This window comes from Haemaphysalis longicornis, unplaced genomic scaffold (assembly GCF_048455015.1).
Source record: "Haemaphysalis longicornis isolate Haplotype H1 unplaced genomic scaffold, Haemaphysalis longicornis Haplotype H1 scaffold_9, whole genome shotgun sequence".
In the NCBI taxonomy this organism is placed as follows: Eukaryota; Metazoa; Arthropoda; class Arachnida; order Ixodida; family Ixodidae; genus Haemaphysalis; species Haemaphysalis longicornis.
The window spans coordinates 76,921,256-76,946,151 of NW_027526460.1; the positions used below are offsets into that span (position 1 = coordinate 76,921,256).

The 24,896-nt window shown below is 50.9% G+C and overlaps 1 protein-coding gene across 1 annotated transcript; it reads right to left on the reverse strand.

The window, feature by feature from the left end:
• Positions 1-743: 743 nt before the first annotated feature.
• Positions 744-22,662, reverse strand: LOC144151692 (ABC transporter G family member 23-like). The gene is made up of 15 exons (XM_077682814.1): positions 22,538-22,662; positions 21,749-21,902; positions 20,409-20,563; positions 19,170-19,371; positions 16,548-16,646; positions 13,944-14,605; positions 13,135-13,300; positions 11,598-11,701; positions 9,066-9,139; positions 7,788-7,900; positions 4,289-4,359; positions 3,734-3,822; positions 2,462-2,638; positions 2,099-2,185; positions 744-963 (listed from the first exon to the last, which is right to left on the reverse strand). Exons 1-15 carry the CDS (start codon positions 22,558-22,560, stop codon positions 758-760), a joined length of 2,382 nt encoding a protein of 793 aa, XP_077538940.1. The 5' UTR covers positions 22,561-22,662; the 3' UTR covers positions 744-757.
• Positions 22,663-24,896: the final 2,234 nt, after the last annotated feature.

The following is a 24,896-nucleotide window of genomic DNA, read 5'->3' on the forward strand; positions in this document are numbered from 1 at the left end:
GAGATGAACTGGTAGTCTTCGCCCTGGAGGCCAGGAGTTGCTGGACGTCCAGATGAGTGCTGGTCTCCAGGTTCTCCCACAGCTCATGGGTGGGAAGAAGGGATCAGAGAGGAGGAAGGTTTCGAGCTGTGCTCTCACTGCATTATAACATGAGGTAGACTTCTGGGATGTCAACAGAACCGCATTGCATTCGGCTGGGTATTGAGTGGGAAACACGATGCAGTCGGACTGGAGAGGATTAATTTGCACTGTGCGGTGTGCCGCTAGAGTACAATCTACACTGTGCCATTTATTTCTCAAGACTGTCAGGCAATGAGCAAGGTTGGTTGGGTGACTGCATGATGTGAAGTGGTCCGCAGAAAACCTTGAAAGGCGTAAGTTTCTGACGCCACTGTGAACATTTTTCAGGAGCACAGAAGTTCGCTGCTGTCGTGACCATACGGATAACTAGAGGCATATACTAATAGTGCGGTAGACATCACTCGCCGCATTTCGGGAAGCAAAGCACGGTGACCCTGATCGCGACTACGAAAAGGTGCCAATATAGAGCTATAGCAGAGCAGATAATAGCTCCCCATACTACTCCCAGAACATGGTTGGCGCGTCTGCGCATACGTGCTACCAGTTTCCGTTCTTGTACGCACACGCCGTCACGTTGATCAACTACCGCTTACCGCATGACAGAGCAGCACCGAAGGGAGTGTGTAACGTAAGACAGATTTAATAATCCGAACGATATGCCCCCGCAGGTGGGCGGTCACTTGAAGAAGGCCATCAGGGCGATCAAAATGTAGATCGTGGTCCACAAGGTGGACGAGGCGAACGCCTTTAGCACGAACGGGTTGTCCAGGGTGTAGTTGCGCAGCATGACGCCCCGCAAGGCGTGCGCAGGAAACGCCTGCGGCATGGCCATGCTCAGGGGCCGCAGGACGTGAGGGGCGCCCTGCAAGGGCCACAGAACTCCTGCGCGGAAAATTCGAATCCCGGTTGTCGCATATGCACCGACTCTACATGCATCGCACCCCTTTGATGCAGTGGAGGTTGCCGCACAGTTTTTCAAAGTTTACGTAGGTTTAGGTACGTTTACTGCTGCAAATAAACGTGCTTTGCAGCAGTTTGGGCGCTTTAGCAGGGCAATGTTTTCTTACGCTTACTGGTGCAATATTTGATAGTATTTTTCTTTCAGTATTTCTTCCAAGAGGGACTCAGATATGGGACTATGTGTCGAAGGGGAATGTTAAAAGGTCTGAGTCGTCTGAACTGTTGAGCATACGACTCGAAGGGTTTCGCCACTCTTGCCTCTCCTTTCAGCCATGTAGACAGCATAATTTATCGGTGATTATTTTATATTTTTACCTTGATCACTATTTTAAACAACTGTTTCCGAAAAAAAGATTTCTGGCTGCGTTTCGAGACTTGGTCCTACGGACGTGTGCTATTGCCTGGCGCGTGCATATGCGCCACGACGCTAAGCGGAATGATGCCATGTGTTTATTTTTTGCTGCGGGCTCCATGTATAGCTTCCACTGCGTTGTACGCTTGCTCCTACTGCACGCACCTGATCTTGACGCTTTCTCTCCCCCCCACCCTTGCTAGGCTACGCCCTATTGGCATCTCTGTGCCCGCGTTACCACGCCTCGTCCCACGAAAGCCTAGATCAAAACCAGCTTTGCTATTAAAAGACGCCTCTCCGAATTACGAAAAATTTGCGAGTTGCGCATTGTCTGTCTTCCTTCCTCTGTTTGTCCATTTAGCGTATTTTTCGTAATTCATAATGCACCAACTAGCCCAACAGCAAGCACATTTTACGCCTCTCAGGCATTATTCTTTCCCCGCATTTTCAGTCAAAAGATCAATCAACAGGGAAAAGACCGCGCTTCTGGGCAGCGCCGCGAGGAAAGCCGAGATGGATGTGGGTGCGTTGTTGGGCGGCATATCAAGCACGCGTCCTGCTGCCCTCGCACAGCGGCGCAACAGCCCCAATTACTCGCAGGACAAAACTGGAAAGACCACCCAGCCACGTGGTTAGATGATTATTTCTTTCGCCTTCACAACCCCTGGGATGTCCTTTCAAGCGTCTTGGGAGTCGTCTCCTCACCTCCCATGAGAAGCGAAGGGTACATGCAGGCCATGGACAGCAGCAGGGCCGTCGCTTCGTCCTTGGACACGGCCGACGTCAGGAAACCTGCGGAGAACACACAGAACAGCGCGTTAAAAAGAGGGGCCTCTGAATGTCACTCAGCGGTATGAGAAGGAGGGAATCACAGTTAAATCAGCTGGAAAGTTCTCTTCGCAGATCTTTAGAGCAAGAGGTCGCGCCAGGTTTCGTAGACGCGGCCTTCTGACAAAAGCTAGTCCCTCGACTGAAACGTCATCAGAAATGTTCTTTTTCTCGTACTTCGTCAAGCTGTTTTTCATTGTATATATGTACAGACGTGCACTGATAAGCCACAGTCCTCACCGAAGCACATTCCGCACAGGGCCATGAAGACGGGCAGGAAAAAGGCGGCCGTGTAGCTCCCTCGCACGGGCGTGTCGAAGAGAGAGACGAAGACGACCAGCATGAGCACCGTCTGCATGTACGCCATGGCCATCTGCACGATCGCGTGGCCCAGGATCACCTCCAGTGACGTCACGCCTGCGTGCGCGGGCAATGCGCATGCGCGTCGTCAGTGAGGATTAATCCCAACGACGGAGAGGACCAGGACTGACACTCCGCGTATCCCTGTAAACATGTAAAGCAATTAGCATTGTTTTGACGCCTACTTTGGACGCCTCCCAATTATGACGGGACGACACTCAGGCTGGAACCATGCAGGTTCGTCTAATTCTCAGTCAACGAAATCAAACCGTCACGCGCAAGGCGTCATTATACATCCAGTGGAACATTCAGTAAAGAACGCCACGCTGTCCTGAACCCAGCGATTCATATTTATCTGCATACGTAATACGATAATACTACAACAAATAAGGTAGACCAAAATTTGTTGCTAGAAATCATGCCTCGTGATCAGGCGTCTGTCTTCGCACTATTGTGGAGAACAACTGTTGCGGTACAGTCTACCGACTTACTAAAAAATCTGAAAAATTTCCACTATTCCTTTAAATCTTGTACGCGGTTATTTTATTCTGAAGTATCCTTTTGTCATCGGTCCTTTTGAATAACCGGGTTCAGTAAAGCAGTTCTTCAGCTTTTTTCATGGTTTCCTTTGCATTGTATGCATTTACTTCCCGCAGGAACAAATTCTGTTCTATTATTCACCGTGTTTAATCAGCATTGGGCGTCATCATTACAAAGTCATTAAGAGGTTGGGGAACTTGCGAATGGTCACTGAACATTTTAGGGCGAGTCGTATGTCTCTTCCACGCATGTCTCCTTATACAAGCATCGGCCGCGAAGGCTTGTGCCCTTAGCCGACCCCAGGTTCCATGCACAGCCTCTGGCGCTGCCGAGGTAAATGGGCTCAAACTTCGCTTGCGCAGTCTCGAGGGAGCGTGTATCTTACCCCGTGACCTTAGCTGAGCTTAGGCTCTGTTCACAGCCTCTGGTGCTGCCGAGTTAAATGTGCTCAAGCTTCTCTCGTGGAGAGTCTCGAGGGAGCGTGCATCTTTCCCAGTTACAGTAGCTGACCCTAGGCTCTGTCCACAGCCTCTGGCGCTGCCAACAAGGATACCATCCTACAAACCGAATGAACGCTTTCTTTTTCTCTATATCTCCACCAGAATAGCGTACCTGAGACGATCGAGCGTGCCCGGATGCCTTCCTGGTGTTCGGCCACGAGCAGCAGAGCCGTGAGGGACATGGACAGCACGAACAGCGTCCTGCCGGTTGCCCGTGCACGGAAAGATGTGATGTATACAGGGCATTCTGCTGCAGCCTTCACTGCTGCTGACTTTCCCCCGTTTCATATGAGCCTTAAATGTGGTCATGAATACCAACACAGCGTTGTTTGATGCGAAAGAACTAGCATTTTATCACTCCTTAACAAGATTGTTCTAAGTGACTCGCGCGGAGGAACAGCGAGAGTTTGTTCCGCGAACCTTTTGCACTTCGCAGAGCGTCCTATAATTTTTTTTTTAATTCCTACCGCATATTAGGTACGCCGCGCTCCCTTTATATCCGGCATTGATACATCTAAGTCACATTTTTCATGACGCAAAACTTGTCTGACCATATCGAAATTTCTTGCGCTGCCAAAAGAAATGGCTGCTAATCTTTACAATCGCACAGCGGGCAATCAAATACCGCGCGCCTTTTCCCTTAGAAAATTACGGCCGCTCGACTTACGTGATAATGATTCCAGGACTCATGAATTCTCGGTAGCTGTAGTCAAAGGCGTGGTAGAAGGGATCCGAAAACTAGGTTTAAAAAGAAAACAAAAGAACTTTATTAAAGCTCAATACTGGTAAGCAGAAGCGACAGTAAGAAAAAATGTGTCCATGCACTCCGTATAGAATTGCTTAAACAGTGAAGCTGGAGTGAACGCCGGGTGTCTTCACGTGTGTTACTCCTTAACTGGTTCATTAGTCTTTTTCAGTATTCGTAACGCGATTGTGGTTTTATCCTTGGTTCCCATTCCTGATCAGGGCGTCGCTGATTGTAAGCTGCCTGCTTGTTCACGGGAGTACGTATGATGGCGTGGCACTCCCACTGTTAAGTAAAGTGCGGCCGATGTTTGCCGTTTCCGCATGGACGCTGCTCTCCGAGAACCACCAGCCACCCCCGACCCTCGTTGTCGTTTGACCTGTGCTTCACGCGGTGGCTCGCTGCATGCCCACTCTGCTACAGCGATATAAATCCAGCCGTCCTCCCCCTCACGTTCCAACGAGGTTTTTACTGCGACGCAGCCGCACTCCCCCTCCTTACATTACAACGAGGTTTTTACTACGATACAGTATATAAATACAGCCGCACTCCCAGCTCCTTACTTTACAACGAGGTTTTTACATCGATGCAGTATTTAAATCCAGCCGCACTCGTGTTTAAATGTCCTCCCTTCATGGCGAACGATGTAATTGAAAACGCCACACCGCGCCCCAGGGGATAAATCTTACGTGGTGCCGGAAAACTTCCAGCCGGTTTGATTTTTTTATACGATCTATCGCGATTGGCTGCGCCCGCAATTATCAGGGACGTTTTCGCACGCGCAGCCAATAACGCGAGACCGCGTGAGAAATCAGCGCCGGCGGAAGTGTTTCTGCCCCTAGTGTACAATTGGGCTCCTGCAGGAGCAGAATCTCGGCGTGTTATGGTGGCCAGATAGAGCTGCGTCCTTGAAGCGGATTAAAGCCCTTATCTGGAAGCTCCAGAAGAAACTGCCGCCGTTTCGACCGCCACAGCAACCGGTACAGCGCCAGCACTGTGCTATCAAAACTGAGCATAGCTAGGGGGACAATTTCTTCGAATAAGAAATATAATGGCTCAGGTTGAACGCTTCTAAACATAGTGCAGTGAAATCTCGTTAATGCGTTTTTCACGGGAAGCGGGAAATAAAACGTATTATGCGAAAACCGTACTATCCAAACATTAACGGGAGGAAAACAGGAGGAAAACAGTTGAACTTGCTGGTCAATTTGGGCGGCCCTGTCTTCTTTTCAACGTGCAAAACTACTTTCTTTTGCAACGTAAAAAAGAAGCTAGCGGTATTTTTCACTTCGCCTGGGGCTGTTTTGTACGACAATTCGTGCCGCGCCTTAAATGGGTGAATCCATCTGCCGGTCGCTTGGAAGTTTTCAGTGTGGAAGAAGAGCGCGGTTATGCCAACTTTTTGGCGTAGAACTGACCCTTCGACGTTGACTCGTGCCGCTCCAACCTCCTCGAAGCATGTAAGCAGGACGTCTTCCGGTGCGATTATGATACGTTTCGCAAAATGGCGCGATGTATCGCCTGACGAATCATCATCGTAGGACGGAGCGGTCACGCCTGGCAGCAATGTTTTCGCCACAAAACCAGCACTGCCACGGCCTCAGCGGCTCCGCAACGTACAGATCGTGCCTTTTTGAAAAGCGGTGTGAGCTATTATAGCAAAGTAAAAACGTAAGATTTCTACAAATGTCGGTCAAGATCCACTTTAGCGATCGTATTATCCCATTTTTGTGAAAAATGGGATAGTAATAAATGCCCAAAGATAAATTATTTCTAAGGGACGTTGGCAGGGGAAACCGTATTTACGAGAAAAAACGTATTATGCCGAATCGTATCAACGAGATTCCACTGTAATCATGAGCGAAATCAAAGACTATGCAAACCTTATTGTGAAACTTTGCCTTAGCTTAAGATTTTGCAGGCTCCGTCTAGTTATATGGACGATTGGGTTCAGCGTTTCGCTTGCGCTGAAGGCCGCGCACAGACAGCGCATGCAGCCGGCGCGCCAATCATGGTGAGGCTGAGGGACCAAGCGCTAGCGAAGCAGCAGCCAAAGCAGCGCTTTCCTGTATACGTGCGTGCTGTGTTGTCTCTCAGTCAGTGCAGTGTTTTTATGGGTGAGTCGTTGAACCCTCGCCTAGTCAAGTGGTTCGCCAGTGGCACTGCACCGCTCGGACAGATGGCCTAGCTGCCACCGGGAACATGCGAGGAAGCCGTTTCACCCTCGTCTAGTTACGTGGTACAGCATACAAGCGTAGCGATAACGCGCAGCTTGCGCGCAGGCGGCTGAAGGACACTTTTGGCGAGATGAATGACCTTGAAAGACGCAGCGTAGTAGAGCTTCCGCTGTAAAACGACATCTGCGAACTCCGGCAGCGCATCGCCGCACACTAAAACAATTGCACTTCGTTGGTGGTATGAGGAGGAAACCCGGCTATTCTTATACGTTTCGAAATCCACCAACTCCGAACCGAGAGCCCGTGTGCATCGCCGACAGATGAAGCTCCCGTTGCTATTCTCCCCCATTTTTGTGTGCGACTTCGGTGGAAAAGCTGAATAGCTTGTGTCACGCGCCGCAAAGCACCTCCGCTTTGTACTCCACGCCTGTCGAGCGGACGTGGCCTGTGCCTTGCTAGTCGTTTCTATCGCTTTCCGCAGTCACAAGGCACAACATGACTGTTCGGTTCTCACGCAAGTTCAATCAAAGCCACCTCTATAACATTGCCCGTCGAATCAGGCGCTTTCCAATGGCAGCAGTATCGAGTCATGGCTGAGCTGAGGCGTGTACACCAGAGCTCTCCATACCACGGATCAGCGAAGCAACTAGGCGTTCCAGCTGCTCTACATCTTAAGCCGCAGGAATTCCACCCATCGAAGGTTGTACAAACCCCGTAGGCTTTTCCTATAGTTTTCGTGAAGCGGAGCTGCCCACCAGACACTACTCAGGCACTCTAGAGGGTGCAGAATCAGATTGATTGATTGATTGTGGGGTTTAACGCGCCGACGCAACGCAGGCGATGAGGCTCGCCGTAGTGGAGGGCTCCGGATTAATTTTGACCACCTGGGGTTCTTTAACGTGCGCCGAAATCTCGAACACACGGGCGTTTTTGCTTTTCGCCTCCATCAGAAAAGCGGCCGCCGCGGCCGGGAATCGAACCCGCGACCTCGTGCTCAGCAGCGCAACGCCTTAGCCACTGAGCCACCGCGGCGGGTTGGTGCGGGATCAGGACGCAGCAGGCGGAGAGGCTGGCGAGCCGGGAAGGGTCGAGAGAGCTACAGGGAAGGGGCTGGTTTTTCATTATCATAGGACAGAATAGGCAATGTCATACAGGAGGGTTTACTTCAATGATACGCAATTCTTATCTATACCCACGCGTCGCCTGTAGAAGCCAAGTTTCCCAGAAACACGAAGGTCACTCACCCTGATGGTTTCGATGGAGAAATTCTGCCCTGTGAAGTTGTGGGAGAGGTCCTTGATGTAGCGCAGGTGCGCTTCGACTATCTCCACGCGCAGCGTGTTCCGGATGATGTAATCTGCGCGCGCAGCAGCGAGCATGGACGGCACGTCACGCATGAGCGACATGTCTCCATATATATTCCGGAGCAGCAACAAAATGAAACACTCAGCAGAGGCCCACTAAAGATTCGCCCGACAGCTTGCTACAAGATTTCTCCACCGCTGCGAAAAAAGAGGGCGCAGATATATCTGTGATCAAAGTATGGTCAGCAAAAGTTGTTTGCCTCGTCCCCTTTGTCGAGGCCTCTAAAGCCGCTCACTTCACAGTGAGGCGTTCAGCTCCGCTGGAGGTGCTGTGCTTCTCTTGAAGGCCGTGGAGAGGCCGCTGACGTGTATAAATATTTATTGTGGGAGATTTTCCCCTCGTCTACAGAGGTCATGTCACCGCCGAGAAGACACTTGCGCTTAGAAGGTAAAAGTCCTTCCCGAGTATTGAGAATCGTCCTGGACCGCAGCGCCAACCCATCAACGGCTAAGACAACTCGTGTTATCAGTTCACTATGGCATGTGAGCCAGATAAGCTAGAACATCGACAAACCTAACGCTGATATAGTCACCGCACTCGCTAGTTTCTAAGCGGTCGCCATAACGGCACCGCGCACTCATTGAAGGAATATACGGAGAGACAGCTAAGAAAGAGAGTCACGCAGGCACTGTGCGATCTAATTTAGTACACACCTACGCCTTCTCCGTCTTGGTTTAAACACACAGAACAAAAACGTGTCCTCAATTGTTATATCAACAATCTGCCTCGATTTAAAAATTCTAGACGACCCGCGAGCAGTCCTAGAATTTCGGACCAATGGTTCATCGGAAATACATGGAACAATCGCACGCCTGATCACGTCCTTGGCAGTGTGCGGACGATCCGGCATTGTTAATCGAGGGATGCCGATAGAAACAAAGGGTCCCAACCGAGGGCGCGCAAGCAGTGCGAGGGCGGGAAAATTAAATCGAATTGAACAAACTTCCTTTGCATACACTGTATAGAAGGGAGAACAGCGTGCGAGGCAGGGGAGTGGAGAAGCATAGATTTACGTGGCAGGGGCGTTAGGCGACTATCGTCTTTCGACGACATTTGCGCCGCAAAGCGAGCAGATACGTGGCCATCTTTTTTGAGCGATGCAAAATGGAACAAGCGCCTTCAACATTAGAAGTCCGTGGCAGCATGGGTGTCCTTACCGGTTGCGTCCACGAAGAAATTGATCGTGGACGCAGCGGTGATGGTCAGGTTGCTACGGGTGAAGTTGTAAAGCCTGCGCCAAGAATGACACAGTCACTTAGATACAACAACAATTTCCATTGTCGTGTGCTCTATAAGCCGTCCTGCGTTGGTCTAGCTCGCAGGTGGCAAGACTTAGCGGGAACGCCGCATCCAAATTATATAGGCGGCAGACCGTGTGCACCGTGGCACGCATCTCACTTTTATTGTCAAGCTTCAGCAAAATAATTCAAGGTTTGAGGATATTACGCGCTGAGGGATAACAGACACGCCTAGAGGACGGTTGCGGATTAATTTGTGCCAAAGTCTCAGCACACAGGTGTTTTCGTTTCTCGCTTTCACAGAAAGAAATTGCCTCAGCTTTCACCAGGGGTGCAAGGCTGGAGACACAGCAGAGCTGGCGGCCGCTCTCCCTTCGTCGGAGACGCGGCTGTTGCACCTCACGGATTTATGAACTTCCCCCTGAGAGACCCCGCCTCACACTGGCGTGGGAACCAACGAGGTGGCCAATCAGCAGGTCCGAGCGTTAATACTTCGGGCGAGCAGTACTCTTGGTCCTACGAACGGAGCCCTCGAGGTCACTGGGTATGCCCTCACCACATACCGAGACATCACAACACCGCCGCCTCAACCCGCAGGACATTAGCGCCGCCTAACGCCGAACTTTCGATAGAGGAAGCACTCTACAAACGCACCCCTTCCGACATCGCACGCAATTACAGCACTCACACCCACACCTCTTCCTCTCCGCAGAGTGTCCGAGATGCCGAAACCTCGACATGCCGCACCACTCCCTGGGCGAGTGCCCCGCGGCCCCTTACCCCACTGGGTAAGGGGCCTGGGTAAGAAGCCGCCATTGCTGACTGATATGCCTCAGCGGGGGTATTTAGTATCACTAGACAAGCGATCAGAGTAGCGCCACTCAGGCACGCAAGTCAGAAACGGCGGCCATTTTGGTGTTTGTCAGCGTTGCGAGATGGCCGCATCTACGGCCTCGCCGCTAACTTCGACCGGGTCGTTTGTTAACAACACTGCCAAAGGTGCAGCAGAACTGCATCTTCGGGTCCACTCTTCTGGTGCTGAAATACTGCTACACGCGTTATCTTTGATTCGAGTTCGGGACTACGTCGACCGCGTTGAACGAGTTGACCGACTAAAACGCATAAACAACAAAATGGCGGCGTCCATGAAGCGTCGAAGTGTAAACAAATGTCAAGTGATGCGAACTGGCCAATAATTCTGGCGGCGGCAAATAACAATAGGAGAAAAAAATTCACCATCTTCCCGTAGGGGAACCCTGAGTAGTATGCGAAGCAGCCATGGGGTCGACTCAAGTTCCCATTAGTTTTCAGTTCGATCGCGGCGTTGCGGGTGGAGAATGAGGGGAGCGGAGCGCGCGCGCGCGCGTCATTTATGCCGCGCAGCTACAGTGGCGCCCCCAGCGGAGTATGCAGCGGCTACCGTCGCGCCTCTAACCCTAAACATCTTCGCATTATCGCGCGCGGAGCCGCAGGTGTTGCCATTCTTTGCGCAATCCCGGAGAGGAGAGGAGCTTTGGAGAGGAGAGGAGGAATGCCGGAGAGGAGAGGAGCGTCGGAGGGGAGAGGAGGAATGCCTCGCATACTACTCAGGGCTCCCCTACGGGAAGATGACGACGGTGGCTGAACGCGAAGCTATCTCGTGATGGATTGTTTGGTTGGCCAATCCCTAGGGGCATCCTGCCACAATCATTATCAGCGGTGCCTGGTCAGGCATGCGCAGTGGGGGTGCGGACGCCGCTCAACGGCGCCCACACAACGGCGGAGGGAACAGGCTCGACCATAAGCTTTTTCGCATCTAAAAGGGTGCCGATACTCTAACCTTACCTAGTCACACTAGCGGTGCTCTAATATGTTATCTACTGACACTCCGCACGGCTTCCCTGGAAGCAAATGGTGGGTCCTGCCTACCCTTACGCACGCACTCGGCGCCTTGAACTGACCTATTTAGTGACCCTACTGCTGCCTACCCTTGAAAGATAATCTGCAAACAATCTTTGCCAGGAATACATGATGGGGGGTCCATTGTTCACAGGCGCCTATCATCAATATCGCGGTGTGGATGCTTGCTTTGTATGCTTGCTAGCTCTATGATGTGCACCTGCATGGTTAGCCTGACGCATCCGCTCGGCGTCTTAGGCCTCGGTATTTTTGCCCACGGAGATGAGACCGGGGGGGGGGGGGTAGAGGTATACAGCTTTGCTGTAAAATAGTGGCGGTGAGGCGTACAACAGAACAGGGAAACGGGCGCTTAGCTTAGAAGACAAGATAGCCACGCGCGCGCTACTACGCGAAGAGGGTAACAAAACATACGTAAATAAATAAAAAGGCACGGTTAGCGGCAATAAATATACCGCAATGGACATAAATATGCTGCTGCTGATGATGGTGATGATGATAAAGCACAAACCCCACACGTTAATTCAAGAGCGAAGAAGCGATCGAGATGCGAACCTGGTTTTTATCAGGTCGGTGTAGTTGGCCGGTATGAAGATCGTCCCCCAGGCGCTCTCGTCCAGCACCGCTTCGAAGGATGACTGCAGGTCGTCGTACGGTTTCTGCGCAAGTAACGGTGAGCATACGCGTCAGGAGAAACCCCGTATTCACCTCGAATGGCAGCAAACAGCCAGCGCCCTCTGCGACGTGCCAGCTATGCATGGAGGCCTCCATGCAGCTATGCAACGCGCGTTCGCGCTCTCGGGAGGCGCAGTACTGTAATTATCAGTTCCACCAAGGGGTATTGGCAACACTCGTCCACTATTGCTCTGTCCAACCAGTCCAACCTGTAGAAAGGGGTTGACTGCCCGTAAGCGCGGCAAAAAAGTCGAAAGGACGTGACAGAAAAGGACTGGCGCTCCTTGTCCGTCGCGTCCTTTCGTCTTTCTTGCGGCGCTGAAGGGTGGTTAACCTGGAGTACCAACAAACTGGTGCCAATATGTTGTTAAGTTATATTGCTAAGGGATGTCCGTCCCCACGCAAATGGATCTGAGTGCCATGCCAAGCTCCGCATCTGCGCTGCGACCAGCAGTCATAGCGTCGTGTCTTGGGAAGCAGCGAGGTCTGGGTTCGACTCGCGGGGCTGGACAGATCGTTTTCGCACCCAGTAAATTCGAATGTATAACACTGAACGGCGCACTGAGGGATGAACGGTTGAGAGCGCGCCCTTCCAAACTTCCGGCTTACCAACATGTTTGCGACTGCAATCCTCCCTTCTTGCAAGGTACACGCGAGATGGTGAGTACCTACTAAAGTTTGGCGTGGAGGAAGAGGAAAACGGGGGGTCTTCTTAAGGGAAGTTTATTTCTACAGGTTAAAACCCAGAAAACGCCAGGTCAAGTAAGCGCACGCACCGTTCTCCGTGCCGACGGCACCGTCACTGACCGCGCTTTGGCCACCGATTGAACCGATTCGCGGTGGCGACAACTTCCGCAGTGAAAGCGTCTAATCGCTCGTGCCTTACAAGGGGGGGGGGGGGGGAGGGGGCATGAAATAGAGGGAAAGAGTTCAAGCTCCTGCCATCAGAAAAGTGCAATTGCGTGGTCGTTCGCTGTGCCCAATAGCACAAAAACTGAGCTTCCGCTCGACAAACTTGGCCGAACCGCGTTCAACGAGGGCAAAATTTATACGGTTCCCTATATGTACTGTGCGGAGACGCAGAACTCTTCTTTTGAATGACTGTCATCCACGGTCGAGGGAAATAAAACTTTCTCAAACCTTTCGCCTCCATTCTTCCCCACCTTTATGTCTGGTCACCCATCTTCACAGAGTGGTGATGATTATGAACACTCTTACTGTGCAGAGCGGAAGGTTTTATGGCCGGGAATCGAAGGAACGGATCATGTACTTTTTTCGCAACTCAGTAGTGCTGACAGAGAACCAGTTAGATGGAGCGAGGTTCATCCAGTCCTGTACCATTCAGGAAACAGGATACTGCATCCCGGCAAGCATTTGCAGCTATGTATGTAAAGGTCCGTGACGCAGAGGATCCCACCTTACTGACGGTTTTTGTAGAGATCTCGTCGAGGAACCGGTGACTGTACTCCCCGTCCGGGTCCTGGTTCACGACAGCCACGGGCAGGTTCGTGGGGTTTCCGCCCACGAAGAGGCAGAAGATGACGCCCGCAATGGACGGAACCACCAGCTGAAACAGCACCGTGCTGCGAGATGAGGCAAGAACTGTTGACCCTGGTCTCCACTCACTCCCCTCTGTAATGCCCTTGGGCCCTGAGGGTATGTGAATAAATAAATAAATAAACTCCGTGCACGGTTCGTGAAAGTACCACCTCTTCGAGTGAATTATACGGGAACACAAGGCAGCAAGCAGCAAAGTTAGGAATTGCCTGGTATATTTCGAAGCGAAGCTTCGAACGATGGGCTGCCTGCATCTTCGCTCGTTTTGCTGCGTTCCGCTGTACTACCGAAGTTAAGGCCACCGACGATGACGATAGCTTATGCCACTTCTCAAGTAAGAGAATGCGGACCCAAAGTTTTCCGTAAGAGCACTTAAAGGGCCTGAGGGTCCCTTTCAACATGCCCCCTTTTTACCCTTTGTTGCCAGACTTTCCCGGCTAACGCCAAAGATGATTTCCAGCATAGAATGAAGGTTCGACTTCTCCGCGTAGCTTAAACTTAAAAGTTTGCGTTTTGCACGGCTGTGATTATGCGGGAAAGCCACGCACCTAAAAGTTGGGCATAGAAATGTATGTATTTCGAATGTAAAATTTAACAGCATGCATCATCGTGGGCTGCCCATTCAGTTCTGCAAGCATGTAACAACGGAGCTAGAGACGTAGCACTCACATCAGCCGGCGCATAATCTTGAGCACGTTCTTGATGACGAGCGCACGTGTTCGGAAGATGCAGCGCATGGGCCCCCAGTTGCTCCAGGTGAGCAGCCTGTCCGGCACGGGACAGAAAGTGACCTGCGGAGACGGGGCCAGTCGTGGCTTGGGCAGCAGCTTGGCCTCTTCCATCAAAGGCCCTAGCAGCAGCTGCGGATGATCGTGGAGGCTAGGCTCCTTCCTGTTCCCGTCAAAGGCCTCCTTTGGTTTCTCATCCACCGGCTTCACTTTCTCGGGAACGTCGAGGGCCTCCTTCGGCTTCTTGTCCACCAGCTTCACTTTCTCGGGAACATCGAGGGCCTCCTTCGGCTTCTCGTCCACCGGCTTCACTTTCTCGGGAATGTTGAGGGCCCCCTTCGGTTTCTCTTCCACCGGCTTCACTTTCTCGGGAACGTTGAGGGCCCCCGTCGGTTTCTCGTCCACCGGCTTCACTTTCTCGGGAACGTTGAGGGCCCCCTTCGGTTTCTCGTCCACCGGCTTCACTTTCTCGGGAGCGTCGAGGGCCCCCTTCGGTTTCTCGTCCACCGGCTTCACTTTCTCGATAACGTCGAGGGCCTCCTCCTCCTTCGGCTTCTCGTCAACCGGCTTCACTTCCTCGGAAACTTCGAGGGCCTGGCAGATCTGCGCGTCGGACAGAATAAACGAAGCCGCTCAAAGCGTATATTCGTCCCTATCCCACCCTGCATGGCGGTGGGAAAAACGTACTCGGCAAAATCCGACAGCTGAAGATTATAGGCAGCATTTTTTCGGTCGACACCTACGGAATGAAGGAGGCGGAAGAAATTTGCCAATAATGGGATGCCCGCGGACTGCAAGGAAAACGGAAGGGAGGAAAACTACTTAAGTATAATGAGATAAGCCTTGCAAGCGAAGTGCTATAAAGGTGGCAAAGTGTACTTATGGTTCAGTGTTGGCGTCATTCATTTTTCTAAGGTGGTCACACCCTCTGGAAGGCGTGTTTTTTTTTTTTAATGTCACCCACGGAATGTCAGCCGCCAATCTCTGCGAAAATATCACCCACATCTCTCTCGCTATCGACGCCATGCAGACGGACACAATGCTTATTGCATTCACTGTAAAGAAGGTCCCTTTGTTCGGGTACACAAGGGTTGAAAAAAGGTCCTGCTTTTACAAACGGATACGTGCACGCCTTTTGTCACGTGTCTCATACAACAGGCCTCGGGGTCAACGTTTTACTTAAGTCTAGCACCCTCACAGACGCCCATTGCAAGCGCTGCAGTCTGCAGATTACCAGGCAGTGCTCGGAACTCTTTCTTCTATCTGTGAAGTGAGGAAGAAGCAGCACGTAGCCAGTCAGGCTCACCACACAAATAACCAACCAGAGTCAAGATTCCGTGCCAGATTCAAAGGCTCTGCAAAGACAGAACCAAGACCTGATCATTGTCCCGGAAGAGAACAGCCAGTACCAGAGCAAGACGAAGCTTTGGCGACTCACCGGCCACTTTTGTAGCCAAGTATGCATGACGTCACGTACTATTGCTGACGTCACGTGCTATTGTACATGACGTCACGTACTATTGTACTATTTGCTGCCGCCGACCAAAGCCACAGTGGCTGAGAAACAGGTCTGTGATTTCAGTGGTGCTTCCAGTTCCGTTTGATGAATAACCCAATGCTAACGTGCAGCGAACAGGTTGATAACCGCGCATTTACTGTTCCCTCTATTGCGTCCTTGCTCATGTGCGGTGCAACATCTGAAACTTCTTTCAATGTTTGTATCATTTTTAAAGACAATGGTCATTCTTGGGCTACTTGAACGCGAAAATTTTGGTCTCTGTCTGTCACTCCATTCAGCCGTCCGGCCCCGTATTTTCAGACGCCTCGCTGTACAGCCACCCCACGTTACACGTGTCTTCGCGCGATGCAGAAGGTTGAATCAACAGGGTCATACACTGCGTTCCGAACCCGAAGCGACCTATAAAACATACCAAATTATTATTAACAACCACACGTAAAATTGGTTTCAGAAGAAATATAATTGGCTAAAACTTTTAATTAAAGGTAAACCCGCTGGGGCTCGAACCCAGGACGCCAACGCCAGCACCAAGACTCTACTGCCCGAACGGCAGGCACCTTTGAGCAGGAGTTGAATGGGATAGCGCGCTCAGTGACACCACACATGTCACGTGGGGCGCTGTGCAGCAAAGCGTTTGAAAACACGCCAGGCCTGGAGCAGTGGAACGCGGTAAATTTAACTGGACTGGAGCAAACCTCTGGCGTGTTTATCTTGGAAGGAGCGAGGCGGGAGATGAACAGCTTCAGAAATGAGCGGGAAGGAGAAGGGAGGCAATTACTTTCGTTGACATTTGAAGCAAAAGGAGCAGATACGCGACCAATTTTGTTATGTGGAAAAAACATCTTTCATGGCTGCAGTGGATTAGTCACCGAAGGCTGGTTCTTTCAAATTACGTAGCAGGGTTTGCTCTTGTCTTCATAGCCCCTGTAAGCATGCAGGCTCCCTGAGAAGTCCGCGACGACCGCGGCACGCTCGATCGGTGACTTCACAGAGTTTTGTGCAATGAAACCCAATGCGGGACTCCACCTTGAGGTACGTGTCGGAGAGACTGGCCGATTCGTAAGCCTCCATGAGCTCCGCGGGGGTTTGCTCGCACCAGATCTTGCCGTTCTTCATCAGGCCCACCTGCAGCCAAATAACTGTGGTTGATTCCCCTGTCATTGGGATAGGTAAAACACGTAAGTGAAATGCGCAGCAAAATCTCTGCTGGCGGGTCGCTTCGCAAAGCTGTACTGGCGTCATTTCCGTGACGGATATGACGTCAGTAAAATCCTGGTGTATCCCGGCATAAAACACGTTCGTGTTAAAATATAAAACCCGAAAACGAACAACCCTAAGTATAACGTACTTTTCAGTACTAAAGCTTGCTTCCCTGCAAGATGACCCTCTGTGCAGGGGTGCACGCTTTACAGGCCGATTGCTTCGATGTACTGGCGTCATTTCGGCGACGGATATGATGTCAGTGAAATTTTGGTGTATCAGGGAATAAAACACTTTTGTGTTAAAATTATCCTGGATGAGCGCACGCAGTTGTGTGCTCCACACACACACACTCACACGCACATGTGCAGCTTTCCGGCTCATCGCAATTCTTTCAGAAATAATTACTTTAGAGCTATTTATTGTAGTATTTTAAATCATTTTGGCACTTAGTACTCAGGGCAAAAGCATGCATTGTGCGGAGATTCAAGTTTTGCACCTAACTCTACCAAGTTCCAGAGCCAAGGAAGCTATCCAATTGAAATGTATGGACGGTAACATTTGACAGCGAGTTAGGCGAATACTTAATAGTTCTGGAAAGCACATTTACAGGGTTCATGCCCAAGCCGACTGTACCTGCTCCATGCGCAATATCAATTTCCTGCAATGGTTTGTCTCGGTTCCTGAGAATTCGGAATTTTGAGCGAGAAAGCTGGGATGCCCACACACGCACTATGCAGACGAGCAGGTATGTACACACAACGAAACGAAAGAGGGTCAAGACATCCATCCGAGTCACTGCGTACAATGGGTCTACGCACCCAATGAGTCTGGATATTTAACAAGTCAGAAAATCCATCCATGTCGAAGCATCTGTCGGTCAGCATACGGACAACTAGCCAGATTTTGCTAGGTCACGTGCAAGTGACGTATTGAGATCTGACTAGTTGTCCGTATACTGGCCGACAGATGTTTCCACAGGAATGGATGTTCTGACTCGTTAAATGTCCAGACTCATTGGGTGCGTTGATCGCTTGCACGCGGTGACTCGGATGAGTGTCTTGACTCTAGTCTCACGTGACCTATTGGGTGTTATGACTCGATGGATGTAGCGACTCGTTGGATGAACCAGCCATGAGCGGGTTTCGATAGGTTTAGTGCACATGTGCTGACTTGGTATCACGAGACCTAGTGAGATCTGTATAGTTGACCGCATTGACTGGCATGTTTCCACAGGGATGGATGTTCTGAATCATTGGATATTGAGACTCGTTGGGTCCATCGACCCTTTGCACGTAGTGACTCGGATGGACGTCTAGAGCCTCGTGTCACGTGGCCTAGTGGTGTTAATGGCTCCTTGGATCTAGTGACTCGTTGGATGCTATAATCCATAAGAGGGGTGTAGATCAGTGCGTGTTCGGCAGTTGCTACCAAGCAGTACCAACATTACGTTCACAAGAACGTATATGCAGTTGATACACGAAACCTGAATGGACGATTTTCCGCATTTGATTTCGCCGTACACCATCACCTCGCATTCCCGCCGCTATTCCCGCCATCGTCCCTCGTACGCACGCCTATCTTCGGAAGTCCAAACAGGGCAATCTTCGGAAGTCCAAACGCGGCATGGCCTCCCCATCGCGATGCATACTCAACGCTACCCAACTATGTTCTTGCGGCACTACCGCAGAGGCTGGATAAGAGCCGGCAGTTGACTTAAATGCATCATCGCGGGGTGCACAAAATTCTGATTGATTGATTGATTGATTGATTGATTGATTGATTGATTGATTGATCGATTGATCGATTGATCGATTGATTTGATTGATTTGATTGATTTGATTGATCGATTGATTTGATTGATTGATCGATTGATCGATTGATTGATCGATTGATTGATTGATCGATTGATTTGATTGATTGATCGATTGATTTGATTTGATTGCAGGGTTTAACACGCCGACGCAAAGAGGTTATGAGGCTCGCCGTGTTGGAGGGCTACGGAATAATTTTGACCACCTGGGGATCTTTAACGTGCGCGTAAGTCTCGTACACGCGGTCTTTTGTTTTTCGCCTCCATGAGAGAAGCGGCCGCCGCGGCCGGAATCGAACCCGCGTCCTCGTGCACAGCAGCACAACGCCTTAGCCACTGAGCCACCGCGGTGGGTCCATGAAATGCTGACCAGCTGATGGATTACACGAACCAGCCATCGTTTTCTTTCTTCTCGAACAATAAATATCTGATGCGGTTTAATTTGATTTGGCGCAGCCCAATACACCGCGGGTCACATGGAGCGCACTGACTGCAGTGAAAACCTGATGGTGGATGAGACAGAACTAATGCCCTCCTTCACGCGCATATATACCGCATAGAGTTTCTGCCCACAGACACGAAAGTTCTACGGGACCCTGTCCATGCACAGCTTCGCTGTAAAATGAGTACTTTACCACATCGGCCTCGGCGATCTCCTCAATGAAGTGCGTGGTGACGAGCAGCGTGGTGTGCTGCACCTTGGAGAGGTCGAGGAAGTAGCGCCAGATGGCAGCACGCAACACGGGGTCCAGGCCCACGGTCGGCTCGTCCAGGATCAGAAACGGGGGCTCGTGCATCAGCGCCACAGCCAGTGAGACCCGCCGCTGCTGGCCGCCGCTGAGATGGCACCGGGCATAATTTTACGGTCTATACAGGGTTTACCTATACTTGTCATCTTTCTAAGAACCATGGTGGTTGACGCACGCTTCTGTTTCCGAATGTGTCTTGGCCTCCTCTCCGGGGGACGCTCTTAAACATTCTACCGTTTCATGCATGTCCCAGTACCGGCCCTGGTACCGATATCTGCTGCCGTAGTGGACGCTTTCTATATGTTTGTCGACGGGGTGTTGTTATGTTGGGCTTAGCCAAGGAAGTAGTGATTGAGACGCCCAGCTCTAGCAAAAGGAGGGGGTGACATGCACAGATTGTGAAGCGTTCGAGTTTTACGTTGCCGTTGGCGCTTCGAAAAATATTGTGCACTCGACATATACCAAGGAATTTCGAGTGAAACAAGATACACCGATATCCTTATAAGGATATCCAGTCGTTATAGGGTGCACCTGCTAACGATCGGAACGCTGCATCGATACCTTCGACCACACACGTAAAAATGACCAGAGAAGGCGCGCCATTGCCATGAAACAGCTGCAAACCAACACCTGACCTCGCAGAGCGCTTTTCCATGCCATGAGTACAGCTACATCCACGTTGACTAGTGAAAACAGCCCCGCACCCAACGCACTGTACCAATGGAGTGTGTGTTCAAACTCACCATCCCTTGACCCCCTTACCAAACCCCACCCTGGGGCAGTGGAAGGACCAGTGACAACTCACGCCATCAAGACCACCAACGACTGGAGATTGGGCTCGCCGCGCAGCAAAGGACAATGGCTTCCTGAACTAAGGAGGTCTCTCACCAAGGGACGGCTACAAATTAATAAATGTTTATTCCTCCTGCTGTGAACTGGTTGTAACAGGCATACAGCTTAGAGCGCAGACAACTTTGGAGCAGGCGTCACTTCAGAGGGTCATTTGCGTCGTGCCGTAGGCAACAATTAATGGCTGATATATCTATACACGCCCACAGCACTGGCCATGAAAGTGGCCATGAAGGTGACACGGCCGCCACGCATGCGCACTATAGTACTCCGTACCTGAGTCGGTCGACGAACCTGTCGGCGGGCAGCAGCTGGAAGAAGGAGCAGAGGAAGTTGATGCGCTGGAAGATGACGTCCTTGGGCATGCCCAGCAGCTGTCCGAAGAAGTACATGTTCTCGGCGATCGTGAAGCCCATGTGCAGCGCCAGCTCCTGCACAACAGGGTCGCATCAGGGGCCGGGAACCAACGCCAACCCAAACTCGCTCTGTCGCGCCTTTCAGGCGTGCCGGTTTTTGCGTGTTGATACTTCGCCCAAGACATGTGCAAATTCATTTGCCAACGAGTACTGGCCAGTGACTACAAGATCCTAGGACCCAATTCTAAATCCCAGAATGCAATGTATGCGTCTCGCTGTAAGCAACAAGTAAAAAGTATACGCATACGCACGCACGCGCATCGCCGTCATCCTATAGACCATACCGCGGAGTTCGGCTTTTCGTAAGGAAGGCCGAATAGGGCCACTATCCCGCTCTCCATGTGATGCAGTGATAGTGGGACAGGTGGCTCCTCCCGTTATCGGTACCGCGATGGTAGATGTCAGTATTAACTCTATGGTAGATGTAGATCCCTGTTGACCACAGATACTATAGAACAGTAGTAATCCCTCTTCTCCTCCACCCTTCCCACCTCCAAATGGGTTGAAGGCAATTACTCTCTAGCACCTACCATATCGGGTTACGACAGCAAGCATGGCAATACACTTCAATCCCTAATCGCTGACCCTGATAAAGCAATGAGAGTTCACACTCTACAATGCCACAATAAAGGAGCATTGTTTCGTCGAAGAAAAGCCGGCGTCGTCGGAGGCGTTAACCATGAAAGAAAAATGGGCGCGAGCGAGAAATCCCTCACCGCGTGCGAGCACGAACGGAAAGGTTTCGCCGCTCGCCGGTGCCGCTAGGGGGTCAAATGCCGTCAGCGCGCGAGCGCTCCTGGTACACGTGTGATAGGTACGCTGCCGTATGCCGCGTTCCACGCCAAAAAAAGCGAAGGTTAAGCGTCCCGAATTTTTGTCGGGCTTGCTATAAGTTGGCTGTGCACTTCTGCACTATCGATTTCGCGCACCGCTAGAAACGGTTGGCATAGTGCACTAGGAGAGCAGATTAATCGGCGTCGGCCAGTCCGGGAGGGCCATGGCCTAATCATACCGTGCCCTCTGCTATGCCGCGGGAGCTAGCCCTCGCAAACGCGGGCACGGCATGCGGGAGAGGTTGGACCTAAGAGCTACAGTAAACATTCATTTCTCTCTAGAAGACAGTTTTAGGATGACCTCCCCATTCCAGAAGTCCTCTGGCGCGGGCCGCTTCTTCTGCCATCTCCACCAGCGTGCAGTTACCTGCGGCATGAATCCGACGCCGGGCCCGGGCACTAGTCCCTTGTGGAGCTCCTGCCCGTAGATGAGGACGGTGCCAGCATTTGGCTTGCAGAGGCCGACTAGGCATTTCAGCAGGGTCGTCTTGCCGCACCCGCTGGCACCCAGCAGCCCGTAGCTGCACGCATGCGCAATAGTGAGGAGGAAGCGGTCAATCTGGCCGTACTGGCACACATAACGGAAAGCACTTTCTGTGCGCGAGAACAGCTGGGGATTGTTTGATAAGGGCGTTGTGTGCAGTTCAATAAAAATCCGAGGTACAAAAGCAATCTGTTTGGATAGTATAGTCTGAAAATATGAAGGTACGCGGAGCATCGGGCAGCTATAATAAGGTATAATAAGCAGCAAGTTTTTTTTCTTGCATTCTTGTGTGTATATTGCTTGGCGACAAAGAATGACATAGGTAAACTAGTGAATACACCTATTGCTTGGCGACAAAGAATGACATAGGTAAACTAGTGGATACACCAGTAAGGCAGGAGCACGATTGTTGTCGGAACCTGTTTTGACGGATCCGCACTCCTTCCCTGCCCCTCGCGTGCTTAAGAATTCTTGTGGCATCTGACATTAGTTATTGACTCTGCGGTCGTCGTCCTATCCTTTCATTCATGACAATGCATCCCGACCAGACTAGGTTCCGTCCCGTCCCTTCTAGCATCTGACATTTCGCGTTTTTCCACCTTCCTGCAGAAACGAAACAGCAGGGCCCGCAAGCCGGTTGTTCGCCCACGACCTGCGGTGTATCGCGCTCACATGGCTCCATGGGGGACGGTCATGTTGGCATGATCGATGATCAGAGGGCCTGTCCTGCTGTAGCTCAGCTTCAGGCCTCGCACTGTGACCGCGGTCAGCTGCGTCGAAGGAGCCGCCTCAACCTGGTCACTGCGCAGCGAACAGCAAGGTATACCCGTTGCGATACATGGTGACAGAGCGCCACGACATCATCATCATCCTCATCACCACCACCATCACCTATTCCACCGTTATTAAGGGCCCCTAATGAGATATTGCATGATGAGGTGGGCTGGAACCTTTCGTAACACGTAGGGGTACAGACAAAAATTACAAAACTCACAACAAAATGTATACAATATTATAAAAAATAATAAAACGGAAGCTCATGAGAAGGTGGCAAGTCATGGGCATTACCACGGATTAAAGATAAAGGAAGTTTTGCGCCAGGGCTCATCAAAAGTCACGTATTTTTTTTAAATAAAAAGTGGGTGGGGAAATACAACAAAACGATCGTGTACAGCAAAAACCCGTCTGCTCTGATCCACAGAACCAAAAAAGAAACAGACGTTCCCCAGTCCTCTCACACCTTGATGAAACGAAAAGAAGCCACTCAGACAGGTTCAAGGAGACTATTTAGTATTTTTGCCCACCCAATCGCCATGCATTCACGGTTCCCTCCACAAAAATTCACACTGAGCTGAATGTAAATTCTGCCAGGAACTTAAATGTAGTGACACAAAATTTTAAAGCTGAGATATCTACGTAAATTGCTTCCTTTTTATCAGGAGATATCTCCCAGCAAGTTTTAACAGTAGCCGTTTAGTATAACATTTTAAATCCATTTTAATCTCTGCGCGCACGAGAAAAGATCTCCCAGAAAGTTTCAACAGTAGCCGTTCAATGTAACATATTTTAAATCCATTTTAATCTCTGTCCACACGAAAAAACCCAGAGCGGGTCAGCATGACATCATCTGATTCTTGCGCCAAACTGCCGACGTCTGGTCTCCCGTGACGTAGCCGACGCGCTAGTAGGGGTTAGCGCGCGCTGCTACGCCGTGTGTACACGTCATGATTTTGGGACTGACGTCATGCTGCCCAGGCACGCGGGTAGGGTGGCTAGCGCGGAGATGGTGAACCCCTCAGCCAGTCTTGACGAGAATGATGACGTCTCGTGCACCCTCCAGTCATGGTGGCCGCTCGGCGTTCGTTTTGTCGAAATCGAAACTGACAGAACAAACGACGCCGTAAATAATTGTTTACGCTGCGATCGACCGTCTAATGTGCCATTCTATGATTAGTGGGCTAACAGGCACCCATAGCAGCGAAAAAAAACGTAACACGAAAATTTTGCGTCAGCACTCCTATAATTGGAACACCGAAACACACTATTCCACTGCAAAAGAACCCAGACGCTCCACCCCTGCACCCTAATTTGCCTGAGCTTTCAGAGCAACTGCTGCTAGTTGTCGACCTAAGGACCAAATCCTGCTGTGAACAGGGCCGCGGAAGCGCTGAGGAACCAGCACTGGACAACCACTCTCACATTATTGCTCGAATGTTACGTAAACATCTCTCTCTCTCTCTGTTAGCCAATTCTCGGAGCACCTCAGCTCGAGGCCCGGCAGCGTAGAAATTCTAACGGGGGGGGGGGGGGGGGGGATACGCTTGCGGCATACGCGTTCAGTCGTTGACAGAAGCGTAATCAATCACTCACGGTCCCATCGTAGGCGCAGTGGCGTCCAAAGACGGAAACCAGTGTAAGATGTGCCGGTCTGTCTAAGCGACGCCCTCGTTAGCTTGATCGAACGCAAGGCCCAGTCTTCCAAGATTCAGCCGCGACCAGTGAAGCTTCGAGACGTTCGAATGGCTGGTCTGGGCACGAGCGCAGGTAGCAACGGATCACGAGAGCACGAGTCAGCGCGTGATAGACGACAAAGACGATGCGTTCACTGCCTGATTTTTATTGTTTTAGGTTACTGTGAATTGGGCACAAAATGCGATAATTGCCCTTGTATCACCGCAATTCTTTAACTCCCCTCACCCCTATCAATAAAAAGTTTTACTACTACAGCTAGACTCGCGATAATTGAAACTCGAAGGGGGGCCCAGGATCAGAACGCTCTCATAAATATAACTCGGGGCAACATAGGAGCTTATGTTGTAATGAAACATTCACCTGTATTTAATAATACAATATTATAGTCACACGCAATACTGAGGTGCTGTTGACGCTTTGAAAAGAAAAGTTACGAATGGATGACTGCTTCGTCTTTTTTGCATGAGAGTTCCAGAGAAAGTTTTTGATGGCAGCAAGGGCAGCCAGTTTACTGCGACAGTTTTCTGCACTGGTCAAGAACTTCACATTCCCAGCAATG